Here is a 14,657-nt window from a genome sequence, read left to right on the forward strand (position 1 = left end):
GTGATCAAACACATCCCTTCGATATACACACGTGACTCTCTAAACATGCTTCAATTACTCGCTATCACTTTTTTCCTCTCGGGAATCGTCACCACTCTGCTTGGAAACGTGTCACCAGCAATCCAGAAGCTCTCCTATTATGGCAAAACCCTTACCCAGAAGACCAACAGTACTCTGGCGCTTCCCAAGCCCTGGTTCATCCATTTCTACATTTTGGCGGCATTTCTGGGCTACTATTCGCTCTTCATCGTGTATGACAGTTTCAGCGACAACCACATTTTGATTGATGTTCTGGGACTCTTGGATAGCCCAATCAGTGCTAATAATATGTTTGCAAACGGATGGACAGACTGGATGGACGATTTAGTGAGCAATATCAATGAATGGAAATTGATTTCCACCACTCATGTTCAAAAGCCCCTGACTACTCTTGTTCTTCTGCTTCTGGGTACCATTCAGGGCACTCGACGACTGTATGAGTGTGTGTACGTGATGAAGTACAAGGTGAAGACCGGAGCATCACGTGTTGCAGAGGAACAGAGGAAGAAAAAAGAAGGCCAGACTGCCGAAATCGAGTCACGTGAAAGCCAGATGCTTTTGACCCACTATCTTGTCGGCATGGGGTTCTATGTCGCGGTCTTTTGCAGTCTGTGGGCAACAGGAGTTGCTGGGGTTCGAGATATGGAGGAGTGGGACTTTGACTACAACTCTGTGGGTCTTTCTATTGCTATTTCTCTCTTCCTTGTTGCTTCCACGCTTCAATACTTGTGTCATGTGCATCTATCTTCTTTGATCAAGTATTCCTTGCCGACTTTCTGGCCCTTCAAGATCACAGTTTGCCCTCATTACACTTGCGAAGCTCTCATTTACATGAGTTATATTGGAGTCTCCCTGTCTACCGGCTCTACTCCTAATTATGGGCTTTTGTTGGCCCCTCTCTTTACTCTTACTGTTTTGACCACCAGTGCTAAGAACTCCAAAGACTGGTATAAGCAGAAGTTTCCCGAGTATAATGTCCGATGGCTCACCATTCCCGGTGTGTTGTAGGTGAATATGTAATTAATTGATGACTTCTCCGTTGTTATTGAAACAGATATTAACCAATGGCGGTAACATGTTCACCTTGGATAAGTATGTATGTACTAGAATCACGAAGATCTTCAATCAAGAGACCAGTATGTACTGTACATGCACATACAGAACACAATAAACGTACAGCAAACTGAAAGAAGGTGTTTATGAGCTTCTTCTGTACCAATCCCTCTTTCACCTCTGCCGTATTTCCCTCTCTATTACTCTTCCCAGTACAAATATCAGTCCGTTCTTCAATGGGATCACCTCTTCGACCATCTTATCCGCCTCCGGGATTGTCCACCAATGCAGGACTCCATCAACTAGTCCAAATTCTACACATCTGTCTTTGTGGGATATCTCGTAAACACGCTGTTCCATCTGCACACTTCCTTTTATGAGCCAATTCCCGTATCTCATGGCCCTGGATGCTTCGATCGTGGAACATTTAAAAGCCTTGTGTAGATCTCTATGCTACTGCTTGTTGATGTAACATTTTACACCCATATAGGGACAATCCGTCTAACCAGATTCCACCCGGGCTCAGTTGATAGGAACAGTCACAAGGGTAAGATATCCGATGTCCATATCGGGCAGATATACCATTGTGTTAGATCCGGGATTCTCGAGTTGCAATGTATAGGGAGCCAGATCAGGCTCGTACAGGACAGAGACGCTTTCAGGTGTGAAGCAGACACGAGTAGTGTGGCCATCTTCAAAGAAAGGATGCACTTTGAGCAGATAAGGGGGGCTTCTAGCTAACCTCTGTTTCTGTGCAGTGATGACCACCACCAGGGAGCCGACCGATGTTGTGTAGCTCAGAAAATACCACTCATTGAAAGACGTTCGATGGACAAATTCCTCAGGGCAATTACTTCCAACACTCAGATGCGACTATTTAGGTAGAACTTGAGGATAGTGTGACCTCGGCTGTCGTGGATGGGCAAGTCGAACAGAGAAGAGAATGTGACGCCGTCTCCAGGGAAGACAGATCAGGGGTTGTGTGGATTGTAGATGTGCAGTATGTACAGTAGTCAAGATAGAAACCGACCATAAGCTGCGACGGATCTCTCAACAGAACCACGTGTGCTGGAACCTGTTCGTTGGTGTGGGTCCGACTTTTGGGGATCTCAGCAGGTGTAACATCGGCAGTGATTCCATGAAGCTCCTCCAGTCTTTTCCTCCGGCGATCAATGTTGAATGCCTCTCTAGACCCGCTGTTGAGCCAGGGCCATCCATTATACAAAACGGTTTCCGAATAAGACTTCACAATATTCCTGAGTCGCCAGAGAAGAACAATAGAGTCAAGACCGCAGTGGAGGCATATCTGCTCCATGAGCTCGTCCGGGGGACTGTCTAGGTGGGAAGGCGATGTCATGAAACATTGGTGATACTGACTGTAGACTCAATATGTTAGGAAGCCCGTTTATAGTGATAACGAATTCATATCACGATAAAGGGAATGGAGATCGCTCCGCGGACACGAGACACATTACAGGTTTACTCTCAATTAGTAGTAAGATACAGTAGCTGATTATACAGATGTCATCTCCTCGTTCAATTACTGGTGGAAGTCAGAGAAAGAGAATTGACTCGCATTACTATAGAAACGTATAAACGCAGTACAATTGGTTATGGACAGCTGAACTACCTTCAGCCACGGCACCATTGCCTTCTTCATATCATGTCGTATTATCACTCGCTCTCATTACATAACCATAGGTCGTCTGTAGGACAGCTTAAGGCAGCTTGAAGCCCTTATCAAGGGTGTCATCGACACTGATGATGACCTTTCCGGTGGCTCGTCCACTCTCCAGCTTCTCCACGGCATCCTTGGCGTTTCGCAGATCGTACACTGAGTCCACAATGGGCTTGATCTTGCCCTCCTCAATGTACTTTGCAATCTGGGCCAGATCCTTGCCGCTGGCAGCGCAAAAAACAGCATCGTACCTGGTGCCGTACCACCAGGCAAACCGGGAGGTCAGAAAGTTGCCTGCAGCAAGCACATACGAGAGAATGAGGCCAGGCTCGGTGCTGAGAATATTCTTGGCACTCTGAGCAGTAGGCACACCTCTGAGAGCAACCACGACACCACCCTTCTTGGTGATCATGGCATGGGCCCAGGGCTGGTCGGAAACGTCGTAGGCGAAATCCACGTCCTTGACCACGTCCCAGAAGTTGGTCTTGTGGTAGTCAATCACCTCGTCGGCTCCGAGCTCCTTCAGAAGAGGAATCTTCTTCTCGGAAGCAGTGGTAATGACGTAGGCGCCGTAGACGTGCTTAGCGAGCTGGATGGCAAAAGTACCAACTCCTCCGGCGCCCTTGGAGATGAAGATTCGCTGACCCCGCTTCAGATTACCGGCTTCAAAGCTCTGCAGCACGGTAAGTCCAACCAGGGGAATACCAGCGGTCTCAAGAAGAGGCTTGTTCTTGGGCGCAATGGCCACATGGGCGTCTCGAACGGACACAAAGCCAGCCGTGGTGCCTTGCTCAGACTCGCCGATTCGAGCGTACACCCGATCGCCCTTCTTGAAGGCGGTGACAGCTGTGCCTACCTCTGCCACGAAGCCAGCAACGTCATAAGCAAAGATATGGGGGTGCGAGTCGGGCTGGAGAAGACGCAGGTAGCCCCGGTTACGCAGACCGTCGATGGGGTTGAGTGCGGAGTTGGCCACCTGAATCAGAACATGGTCGTTGGATTTGAGCTGGGCCAAGGAGAAGTTCTCCGAGTACTCAATCTTGTCGGGACCGCCGTAGGCGGTGGTGAAAGCGGCCTGCATGGTGGAATTGGAGGTGCAGAAGAAGATGTGATGAAGAGCAGGAGCTTCTGGAGATCCTAGCACCCGTAAAAGGATGGTTCAAAGTTAGTGCATTATCGGTGACAGGGGGTGTGTGGGATTTGAGAGGGTTGTGGGCACTGAGGAGATCTGAACGTTGGTGGGGTGGGTAACGTTGATATTCTGATCACGAATCTCTTGTTTAATTGTCAATATCTGACACAATTGGGCCGGTAGATCCATCTGAGTGAAATCGAGTAGGTTTGAACAAGTGAGGCGGCCAAACCTTACGGGAGTCGATACGTCATCCATGCACTGTGGCGGTTTTGATGTGTGATTGAGTGCTTAGTAAGAGGTGTTGGTGGTGTTGGCGTAATGATGTTTGCAAAGGGGGTTTCTAATCCACCATGAAACACTCGTAATCTGAGGTAGTTGGGTCTAGATCTGTCCGATGGAGATATGGTATATAGGGCACAGCTGTATTGGCTGGTACATTGCTCTGAACTCTACGATGCTATTGATGATGGCAAACCGCATGCTGGAGAAACTGAGACGTCATTGCAGGCACTTGAGAGTGCTTTGTTCGCAGTCTGGTGAAGGGAAAACCAACTTCAATGGTGGTCTATGTTCTCTGAGTGAAAAATACAAGTACAGTGTACAGTGCTAAGTTCTATCCTGTTCGTCGTACTCTTACTCGTACTGTACTAACACAGTCTGCAATTGCTATCCTGACATCTGAGTATCTCCAAACGGTGGAAGAGACTCCTTGTGAACTCGGAAACACTGACATGTCACTTCGGCGAGGTTCGCTCTGAGGTTTCTGAATGTTGGTATAATGTATCTCGCCGGTTAATCTCATTTGAGATGTCCAAAGAACTTTTCATTCAAGCGGTACTTGTACTGTAGCGAGAATAAATGTCACGTGCAAGATATCTCTCGGAGACATCTACCGGCACAATATAGCCCACAGTCTCTACCCTGTCGCTTGATTGTTCTCTTAGAGCGAACCAAAATAGATTGTAGCTAGCGTACAAGTGGCTCCAGTAGTCAGGGCAGACAAGTGGGAAGACATAGACGTACTTGTAATACGGGTGTACGGTCACGTGGGAAAGTCTACAAGTGCTACAAGTAGTCGTAGTTCAAGTACAGGGGGTCCTTGCGCAGCTTTGGTGTCATAGATACTGAATTTGCTGCTATTACATGGAGCGGGACTCTACAAAGAGGTCCATACAAAGAAGTACAAGCACCAGTACAAATGCTAGGGTGGATATGAGCATATCGAAGTGAAGCTCTCGACGATCTGGTGTCAATTGCACCTATGAAACCATACATGTCAATGTGACGGAAACGGCGCAGTTATCATAACTGAGACCATTGATTTAATAGACGAATTGAGATATTGGAACTCACGGCTTGCAACTGGTGGGCTATCTACTCGTACTGCAACTCGGGTGCGCGTTTTTTGACGCTCTTGACGCTCTTCACAGTCTCCACGTTCTGACAATTGAAGTTGACTAATCTTCCTGCATGTCGTATTTCTCAGAATCTGAGTTGCTGGAGCAACCACCAAATCTCCCCATCTCACCCGACGCGCGTTGCTGGGCAACCACGGCCCAATTAGAGACCAATATTGTAACTTTAAAAAAAAAAGTGTCCCGAACGGGATTTTGGAAAACCCTAAAATACGCCACAAGAGGAGGTGACATGGAACCAAGAAAATCGAGCACAGAGTGAAAAACTTTGGTGTGCAACATGATGAGGGAAAAAGGCGGATATGGACATGCAGGAAGAAGATTGGGGTAAACCTGTGCACAAAGACCTTGGGCACGGGCGAATGGTGGCTTTCAAATGCGCATTACTCTTGCTCTCAATGTCCTTGACCATCGAAGTGGGACTCACGATGTTGAGTCATGGAGAAAACTCCGTGCACCTGTGCATGGGCTTGGCTCTCGCTAATAACAGCCTTGTTACCGAATGTCAACATGCGATGGTTCGATGGGGCTCTCTCTCTCTTTCTGGTTGTATAGGTGCGCGCTCCAGCTATAGTAGACTTGGATTGAAGCTGTTGGGTTGAAGCTGTTTGGGGAGACTTAGTTGGGTCGTTAAAATACCCGGATGAGAAAGTAACTGGTAAAAAGTATCTGATGTTGGTTGGTTGTTTGGATTCCATCCGAGGGTCTACTTTTTCTACTTTTTCTACTTTTTCTACTTTTTCTACTTTTTCTACATCAGATCTCTGAGATCCGTGGAAAGTGTCTCTCGGAGTGTGCACCTATCTCTACCGGCGGAAACCGTCTGGAGCCGTGAAATCTCGCATGCAAGCAAACTCCTATAAATAGATGTGCCGGTCTTCCGTCAACGACCGCACATACTTGACACAGGCACCCGGACAAGGACGGCACCGACGATCGTCCTCATTAGGCAGGTGTAGACGGTGATAGAGGCGTTAGTAAGCCAGTACAAGCTTGAACTACAACACAAGAGGGTTACAGCTCCTCAGATGCGACTGTGAAGAGCTGCAACCCCTTCTATGGTTGCCGTCCCGTCCCCTACTGCTATCATGACTCAGTCAAAGTTCATGTTTTCTTGAGCCAATGATGCTATATTGCAAGATTGCTTTTCTTGGCCAACTAAAACTGCGTCCAAAGTCGGTCAAGCCAGTCAGAAGCTGCCAGAGTCAGCAAAACTAGTTGTCCACAGGGTTAGAGTAGAGAGCCAAGCTACAATTGTAGGTGCGGCATCAGGGCTAGGTTGAGATGAAAGAGCCTGAGCCTGAGCCAGAGCCACAGCAATGTAACAGAAAGGGTTTCCCCCAGTCTCCAACCGGTCCGGTTCTCAATTGCACTCTCCTATCGTCATCATTACCTGACTTAAAGTACCAGTGTTCGGTGCAACCCTACAAACGCTACATGAACAGAAAGCGACAGTACACCCTCAAGTGGAACCACCCAGGGTACAGTACATCCCCTTTTCTTTTCGGCAGGCTAAAAATAAAAATGTCTCACTAGTGACGTAAGAAAGGGACCCCAAAAGCCCTAAATCCAAGTTCCGGCTCCAAAAGAAAAGTTAGCGCGACAGTAGTGAGACCTAGTCCAAAGTTAGACGCCAACAAGGCCGGTCTAAAATTTTTCCTGGTGCGAAGGAGTTGCGGTTACGAGTCGGGTGAGAGCAGATTATCGACTGATATCGCCCCAGAGTTTGCCGCCCTCCATGTTTCCTTACATGTAGGTCACCTCTGCACATGCCGTTATGTAGCTGTCGACGATCTGATCGACACAGCGTCCGATTGTCTTGTCTGATGTTGTGAACATCGGAATTGCTGATACACCGTGCCCATTCCGGGATCATGTGATTCGGTGACGGGAGGCGAAGACTGAAGAGAGCGGCACTGCTGAGAGTAGTTCAAAGTGCAATTGCCATCTGACGATGTTATGAATGCTGGGAAATTTCTGAGCGCTGTCCCATCTACTGTTCTACGCTCAAAGCTACAAAATCACTACTTCTACTCGTACAATTACAACACTCGGAAAGGTCAAATATTAAACGGCACTGCAGGCCAGGTATGAATTATTTTGTTAAATTATTAGAAAGTCAAGAGCTCAAGGGCGCGCTTACAGAAGGTAGGCAGCGGCAGCAATGGCAGCGACGGCACCGACGGTGACCTTGTTGGCAGAAGAAGCCTGCTCAGGGCCGGAGGAGATAGCGGGCTGCTGGGTCTGGACGGGAGTAGAAGCGGCGGGCTGCTCGGGCTTGGAAGCGGTGGGCTTGGGAGCGGGCTTAGACTCCTCGGGCTTGGGAGAAGGAGCAGGCTTGGACTCCTCGGGCTTGGGAGAAGGAGCAGGCTTGGACTCCTCGGGCTTGGGGGAAGGAGCAGGCTTGGACTCGGTGGGCTTGGGGCCCTCAGTGATGGGCTCGGTGGGGAACTCGGAGACGGGGCAGGTGGTGATGGTCTCGGTAACAACGGTAGTGGTTCGAGTGCAGGGGCAGTCGGTGATGGTCAGGGTGGTGGCCTCGGTGACGGTGTAGGTCTTGTTGCCCTCAACAATCTCGGTGGGGTAGGGGCAGTAGGTGGTGTAGGCGGTGACAACGTTGGTCTCGGTCTTGATGATGGAGACAGTGCCGGTGGTGAGCTCGGTACCGTTGTTCTCAGCAGACTCGATGGGAGCAGCGGAGGTGACGGGAGCCTCGGTGGTGGCGAGGGTGGAGTTGGAAACCTGAGCGTAGGCGGCGGCGGCAAGGGCGGCGACGGTGGCAACGGAGAACTTCATTGTATTAGCGAGTGGATAAAGTGAATTTGTTGATGAGGAAAACAGACTGAGACGAGAGGGGGGTCTTATATACTGAGCTGATGTATTTTTGGAAACCGGATTTTGGGGTTCTGGATTGGGTTTGTGACTCGAGCTTAATTTTCTTTCTGGAGTTTAATTTTAATTTAGGCTCAGGATTCGGGGCTTCTTTTAAGCTTGCGGTGCTTGTTTTTGAGAAAAGTGGGTGTTTAGCGGATGAGATAGTGAGCGTTTCGCGCTGCATGTGACCATCGTATGGGCTAATAATAATATGTATTTGGGGCCCAATTTTATGATTATGTCATCAGATTTGTCGTAGGAGGCCTGCCTTGTCATTTTCCACGCCGCTCACCACTCTCCCAACCCCCACCACTCTGTAAACTCGGTCGCATCTCTTTGTCTCATGCACACTATTTCGGGAACACACGCGGCCCAATTGGGAAAACATGCAAGCTAATCAAACAAACATGATGCCAATATTGGTGCATGCTTGCTGCGCCGTGCATGGTGCAAGCATCTCACGTACCGGCCTAACAAAAGTGATAGAACCTGGTAGAAACGTGATTTGGGGGGGATTTTTCGACAGGCCAGGTATTGCTATGGAATTGATTGGAGGGAGGGCTCTGGGGTTGTTGTTGGCGTTTTTACGGGCGTTTTTACTGGCGTTTTTACTGGTGTTTTTACTGGCGTTTTCGCAGCTTAGCATGTACTTGTACCAACATCGGCCAGTTTTGTGTTTTAGTATCATGCCACTGTTATCAGTGCTGACCCCAAATGATGGGTTCCTACAGACAACATGGGAAATATCGGTTAGGCGAAAGGGCTCGTTGTCTGCGGCGCCAGGCGGTTCGAATGGGGCTATTTTCGCTCGTCGTTCCATTGGTCTCACGTGGCGCACCAATATTTTTCTCGCCAGTCTGCGTCATTTTCTCATTTTTTGTCAATAGGGGAAAAGAAAAGAAAGAAAAAAGACAAAAAGGAAAAGTTTTAATGTCAAAAAAACAAAAGACCATGGTTCAGGTTTCAGGCACAGGGTGGACGCGAGAAAGGAGTGAGGTTGGCGGATTGGGAATGTAGGCTAATGTGGAATGATAAGGGTTGGCTGGAGACGTCGATGGGACAAAAAGGAGCTAATGAGATGGACCTTTTTTGGCCCCGCAATTGTGGGCTGAATTTCAAGCCACGGGGAAATCACTCGTTCGTCCATGGAAGGCTCGTAGGTGATCCAGCCCCACCTCCCCCGGATCGCCCGATCGTCGCTGAACATGCTAGACCCAGAAAGCAAAAGACGGGTTGAGAAAAAGCCCAAAAAAAGCAACGACAAGGGCCAGAAAGCGTGCCAAAATTGGCAACGGTGCTGGGTCCCAATAGACGCAATTGAATTGGCACAAGAAGATATTGGCTGTCATGCGCAACCTCAAGGTTCAATCAGATCAACAAACAATGCCGCCCAGATGGTTGTCCTGGGTAACCGGGTAGGGCATCATCTTGAGCGAAATAGCGAGCTGGAGTCGGAGCGGTGATATCAGCCGTGCGTCACGTGAACCCGGCGCTAGTTGGTAATTCTCCATCACACTATTGTCTACACTAGTGCCGTGTAGCCGTACTCTTAGTGCGGTCTTTTGGGACTAGCGTTAGCAAACTATTGGCCAATAGGGAATCCAACAATTTTTTTATATTAACATAATACATATCAAGACCATCACCGATAGTGTTAGCGTAGTATGTACTGTACACATTGATTGAACCCGTTTACAGCTACTTAGTTCACAGTCTGTACTACTTGGACCTGACACATTCCATATACAGTCCAACCGATCTAGTTCACGTCATGTGTCAGTGTCAAACGAGAGTGTTGTTCCGCGACGAGCGGTTCCACGGGAGCTCTGCGCGCCCAACTTCATCTGGTGATACTCGCAGTAGCTCAACGGGATCTCTGGGTTGTCTGCGGGCTTGTCTGTTGGTCATGCTAACCTCTCGGATGCTACGCTACAAGTACAAGAAAGGGTTGCGGTTGCAGGGGTGTTGAGACCCGAGAACCCAGTCCGATAAGCCTTTCGGCTGGATCTAATCAGCTTTGAAGGGATGTAAAAGAACGATATCGTTCTCTCGGAGACAATGTAAGTTCCGTGGCCAATTTGGAATGAGCAATTTGATGTTTGGCGAGATGCTCATCCAAGACAGAGGGTATGGATTTTGGCGCAGTTCTATTTTGATTTCCGTGCTCGCCTCGCCCTCCACGTGACTGCCAATATCGCATTGTACAATACAGACCATGTCTCACTCACTATTTTGTACAATACGCAGCAAGTTTCACTTGAATCATCTCACCTATTTTAAGCAATCCCATGACCAGCCCTCTTCCTATTCAGTCACATGTCTCTGCGGTTGCTTTTGTGACGTAATTAGAGGAGCAAAAAGAGAGAGGGAGAGCCCATCTCACTGGCAATCCATCTATGGGGTCTGGGTCTCCGAGTGAGCCCCCAACCTCCCGAACATCTGCCGTCGATTCAGACTTTGGTTGGTGTCATTCCGAACCGAAACTCATCGCGCTTGACCATCTTTAACTAGAGAGTCTAAAGTTACTTGGCTAGTATGCATTCTTAGTTGGATGTGCCTTAACCCAATACTGTGGAGGGCTAATGGTGAACATCACGTAATGGAACAGGTATTGGGGCTGTTGCGGTCCCATTCAGCCCATCTAGTCACGAGGAACCGCGTCCCCTGCGCCGATTTCAGCCCCCGTCTTGTTTTTGGCCCTACTTGTAGCCTTTTTCGGTCTCTAAATCGCTGCTTGCTTTTGCTCAAACCATGATACACAGCCCAGAGTTTCTCTGGGAAAAACAAATCGTATTTCTCAGAAATTGGAAATGGCAGGAAAAATACGACAAAAACAGCAGTCCCGTTGTAAGTACTGTAACCACGGCAGTTTGCATCCAACAACCGTCAATAACCGTCGGTCCAGTCATTCAAGACATGCAACTTCCGTCCCCTACATTCGAACAACACCCGTACAGTACATACTCGTATAATCATCCTAAGGTGGTATGGAGGCTCAGCTCAGCTCAGCTCAGGGCGAAGCAGTACATTTCACTGACCTCCTTATGATCGGATGCTCTGCCGAACACACTACAATAGATGAAACACGGCTGGGTAGGATTCTGGACAAGCTCCTTGAGACTCTTATTATTTCTTAATCTCACGCCCCTGTGCCCTGAGAGCCCCCTTGCCTCCTGCTAAACTCTCACTGTTGTTTATGTTCAAGTGGGGTTCGTGTTTTTTTTTTGTGTTTCCATGGTGACGGTGGTTGGAAAAAATATCGGTAAAAAATAAAATCAAATAAAAATATGCCAAAAATTACAAAAATTGCAAATAATATCCCACACATTGGAAGACGTGCAGGGCCACATGTCTACGTACGGATGTTAGACCGACCATCATGCGGCTAAGCCCTTCCAAGTGGTATTCCAAATGCGCCCAAGACCTTCTATGCCATGTATTTTGCACCACACTGAGAACAAGCACGAATACAATCGTACTCGAATTATTACGCAGCTCAGACTGCCTCTGACAGTTCCTCGTCTTTGCGAGGAATGCACATGGTGAACATTGCCAAAGCCGCTCGCTTTTCGGCTCTCGTTTTGTGCTTTTCTTCATCTCGTTTTGCGCTTTTGCACCAGTTTTCCGCCGCCTCCCAGCGACCCACTTGTCAACAAGCCCGGTATTGTTTGTACATACTGTATCATGCAATGCACATATTTTAGAAGCACGCCTGCCCCGTGCCTTGCATTAGCGGACAACTGTTTGTTGTTGTGTGCGAAAACCGCAAAAAAACGCGTATGCCATGTCCGCACGTGTTTTGTCAATCTCCCGGAATGTTGACTAAAGGTTGGTAATTGGGTTCGTGGGGGGACGAGTGGACGTAGGACGAGAGATGGAAATAAATGGATGCTATAGACTTGTAGAGCTCGTCCACGCGACCACGGCAATGTATTTTTGGCTGCATTTCGTCGCACTACACGCTGACTTGGGAAGGTTTTTATGGCACTAAAGTGGGACCAATATGTTGAAAAGGAATGTCTGGAGGATGGCCTGAAAGCTGCGCATGAAAAGCGGAGAACCGGTGTAATTTTGCATAGAATGGTCGAGAGATGTTGGAATCGCACTATATCTTCCAAAAAACAACAAAAAAAAAAAACATCACCAGAACTCTGGACTTAACTCCCCAGAACCGGACTTAATACTCCCAGTACAAGGCTTATAACGCTCCTGCCAGAAAAAGAATGATCGTGAAGACGTGATGATTTCGACGGTTGCATTATTAAATCCGGAGTGATATATGAACAAACACGTGGTATTTTGTATCCGCGTGATCTATGATGTTTCATCAGCCACATCTCTTCTGATGGTGTCATGGCTACAGCTTTGGTGACCTTGGAAGAATGTTGCGTTGACAGAAGGAATGCTTAGTGATCTCGGCCACTGAGCAGTTTGAAACGTCGAGCTACATCGCATTGAGACTTGTTTATTGTGCACCCAGGAACAACTGCTAGAGAGAGTAGTGTCTCAAGTGAAATGTGTCGCCTCTTACAGAGATGTCAAGAACGTAGAAAAGGTCGAACTTGACTCTATACAAGACTCACCACTCTAGAACTTTTCCTGAAAAAGACCTTCATCGGGCTCTTATACTGCCTCACGAATGAATCTCCAAAAGAAATGTAAGAGAGAAAATCAAGACAACGGCAACAATGACCCAAGAAGTTCACAAGCTAGACATAGAGAAAGTCTTGACAAAGAAAGTCATTGATACCAAGCTTTACAGGCATGACTACTTTTCGAGTTACTTCCCCACCTGGCTTGGCAGGCACGAGATGCAACGGGGCTGTCGACAAAGACCCTCTCTCCATATGCTGGTTTCACTGATTCAAGTACAGTACCATAATTGTACAGGCTGCTGCGCTAAGGCAGTCTGAGTTGATGTATGGATAATGTCTCATCTTCTCTCTATTGCGATATTAGCAGATCTACAGCACAGAGCAAAGATCTTAAAGATATATACAAGTAGCTACAAGTCCCAGAATGGACAGTTGCTTCGAAAGTTGTCTTAATGGTTGAAATATCTGGCTACAGTGGCTCGGTTTCCAAAGGATGTCACATGTTACCTCAATAAGGGACCCCATTAGTATCACCACTGATTCCATACCCACTACTTGTAGTTCAGTTCATGCAAAAGCTCCACTTCAATAAATAATCTGCTTACTTCTACTCTAGTCTCGGCTTTTTCACACCGAGTCGCAAAAGTTGAGCTCAACAAACGCTCTTTCACACCTGCTTAGCCATGTTGGACCTCTTCTTTTTCCGTCTATCCTGACGATGCTGCATGTCAATATGCGACTTCCCATTCTTGTAGATGACCTGAATCCTAGCATGACACAGCTGACGATCAGGACCCTGTAGTTTCATAAAAGGAACCAGCTCTCGCAACCCTCTCAGCTCTTCTCCTTTCTTGGACGGCGTGTTCTTCGGTGGAGGCATTCTCGCGGAGCTCTGAGTAGCTGCAGGGGGTGGCACTTTCAGCTCAAGATCCATCCACTCTTCTTTTCTCCGTCGCTCAGCTTCAAATGTGATCTCGGCGATGTCAACAAATTTGGTCGCAAACGAATCCAGCATAACCACATTCGTATGTGTGCAGTAAATGAGCTCTCCAATGGTTCTGTAGAGAGCTACAATGGACATCTTGGCAGATGCTCCTCTTCCAGTAGCCACAGTGGCTGTGGAAGAATAGGGTCCTGTAGACAGCTGCAGCAAAGTCGCAATCTCATCTATAACCACCAAAGACCCATGACGATTACTCAAATTATTCTTGATCCCAGCATTGTGTCGGGCTGAAATCTCCTTGGCTCTTTCTTCAACCAGTACTCTAGGTATGTTCTGTCTCAAAGCCACCAGAAGCATGGCCATAGTAGGCGTATGAACCACAAACAGCGATCCAAGCCGTGGTTTTGTTCTCTCATCTCCTGTCACTTCTTGTGCCCTCTGCTTCTCTCTCATCTGCTCCAGCCACCGCTCCTTATCGACTTTGCGATTAGCTGTACACCATACAACTGCCCGGCCTTCCTCAAGGGTGCTTGTCACGAGCGAATCGACGAGAGTGCGAGCCAGAGGGTGCCCAGGAATCGAACAAAGCTCAATCACACGCGTGCCGAGACTGAGCTTGAGTTGCTCGTCCAAAGGCGTGTTGGTTCTCATTGGATCACGTGATTATACAGCGTCACGCGACTTTATCTTGGGTATCAACAGAATCTGATCACGGGACACGTGATTCAAATCGACCGTTGGTGATAACGCGCGTCTGGGTGAGTTCAAAGTGGTTTCGCATGTTGTGGTTAGGGTAAGGGGGATGTCAGTAGGTGATTTTTCGTGGGATCGAATTTACACGGATTTCGCAAAGATGGTCGTATTGATGGAGTTAGGGGGCTGCGTTTTGGTATATTTTTTCTATTTTTGGACTTTTATTGGATTT

The 14,657-nt window shown here is 48.0% G+C and overlaps 6 protein-coding genes across 6 annotated transcripts; 2 read left to right on the forward strand and 4 right to left on the reverse strand.

Moving 5' to 3' along the window:
• Positions 1-45: 45 nt before the first annotated feature.
• On the forward strand, positions 46-1,047 carry YALI1_E09357g (uncharacterized protein; the record flags this gene model as incomplete). The annotated part of the gene is made up of 1 exon (XM_503673.3): positions 46-1,047. One exon carries the CDS (start codon positions 46-48, stop codon positions 1,045-1,047), a length of 1,002 nt encoding a protein of 333 aa, XP_503673.3.
• A 922-nt stretch (positions 1,048-1,969) lies between these two features.
• Positions 1,970-2,449, reverse strand: YALI1_E09381g (uncharacterized protein; the record flags this gene model as incomplete). The annotated part of the gene is made up of 1 exon (XM_068282927.1): positions 1,970-2,449. One exon carries the CDS (start codon positions 2,447-2,449, stop codon positions 1,970-1,972), a length of 480 nt encoding a protein of 159 aa, XP_068139028.1.
• Positions 2,450-2,810: 361 nt separating this feature from the next.
• Positions 2,811-3,851, reverse strand: YALI1_E09395g (uncharacterized protein; the record flags this gene model as incomplete). Its single annotated transcript, XM_503674.3, has 1 exon — positions 2,811-3,851. One exon carries the CDS (start codon positions 3,849-3,851, stop codon positions 2,811-2,813), a length of 1,041 nt encoding a protein of 346 aa, XP_503674.1.
• A 3,608-nt stretch (positions 3,852-7,459) lies between these two features.
• On the reverse strand, positions 7,460-8,116 carry YALI1_E09438g (uncharacterized protein; the record flags this gene model as incomplete). Its single annotated transcript, XM_503675.3, has 1 exon — positions 7,460-8,116. The coding sequence occupies one exon, from the start codon at positions 8,114-8,116 to the stop codon at positions 7,460-7,462; it is 657 nt and encodes a 218-aa protein (XP_503675.3).
• A 1,849-nt stretch (positions 8,117-9,965) lies between these two features.
• Positions 9,966-10,215, forward strand: YALI1_E09456g (uncharacterized protein; the record flags this gene model as incomplete). Its single annotated transcript, XM_068282928.1, has 2 exons — positions 9,966-10,141; positions 10,188-10,215. The coding sequence occupies 2 exons, from the start codon at positions 9,966-9,968 to the stop codon at positions 10,213-10,215; spliced, it is 204 nt and encodes a 67-aa protein (XP_068139029.1).
• Positions 10,216-13,456: 3,241 nt separating this feature from the next.
• On the reverse strand, positions 13,457-14,383 carry YALI1_E09501g (uncharacterized protein; the record flags this gene model as incomplete). Its single annotated transcript, XM_066094414.2, has 1 exon — positions 13,457-14,383. One exon carries the CDS (start codon positions 14,381-14,383, stop codon positions 13,457-13,459), a length of 927 nt encoding a protein of 308 aa, XP_065950486.2.
• Positions 14,384-14,657: the final 274 nt, after the last annotated feature.

This window comes from Yarrowia lipolytica, chromosome 1E, assembly GCF_001761485.1.
Source record: "Yarrowia lipolytica chromosome 1E, complete sequence".
In the NCBI taxonomy this organism is placed as follows: domain Eukaryota; kingdom Fungi; phylum Ascomycota; class Dipodascomycetes; order Dipodascales; genus Yarrowia; species Yarrowia lipolytica.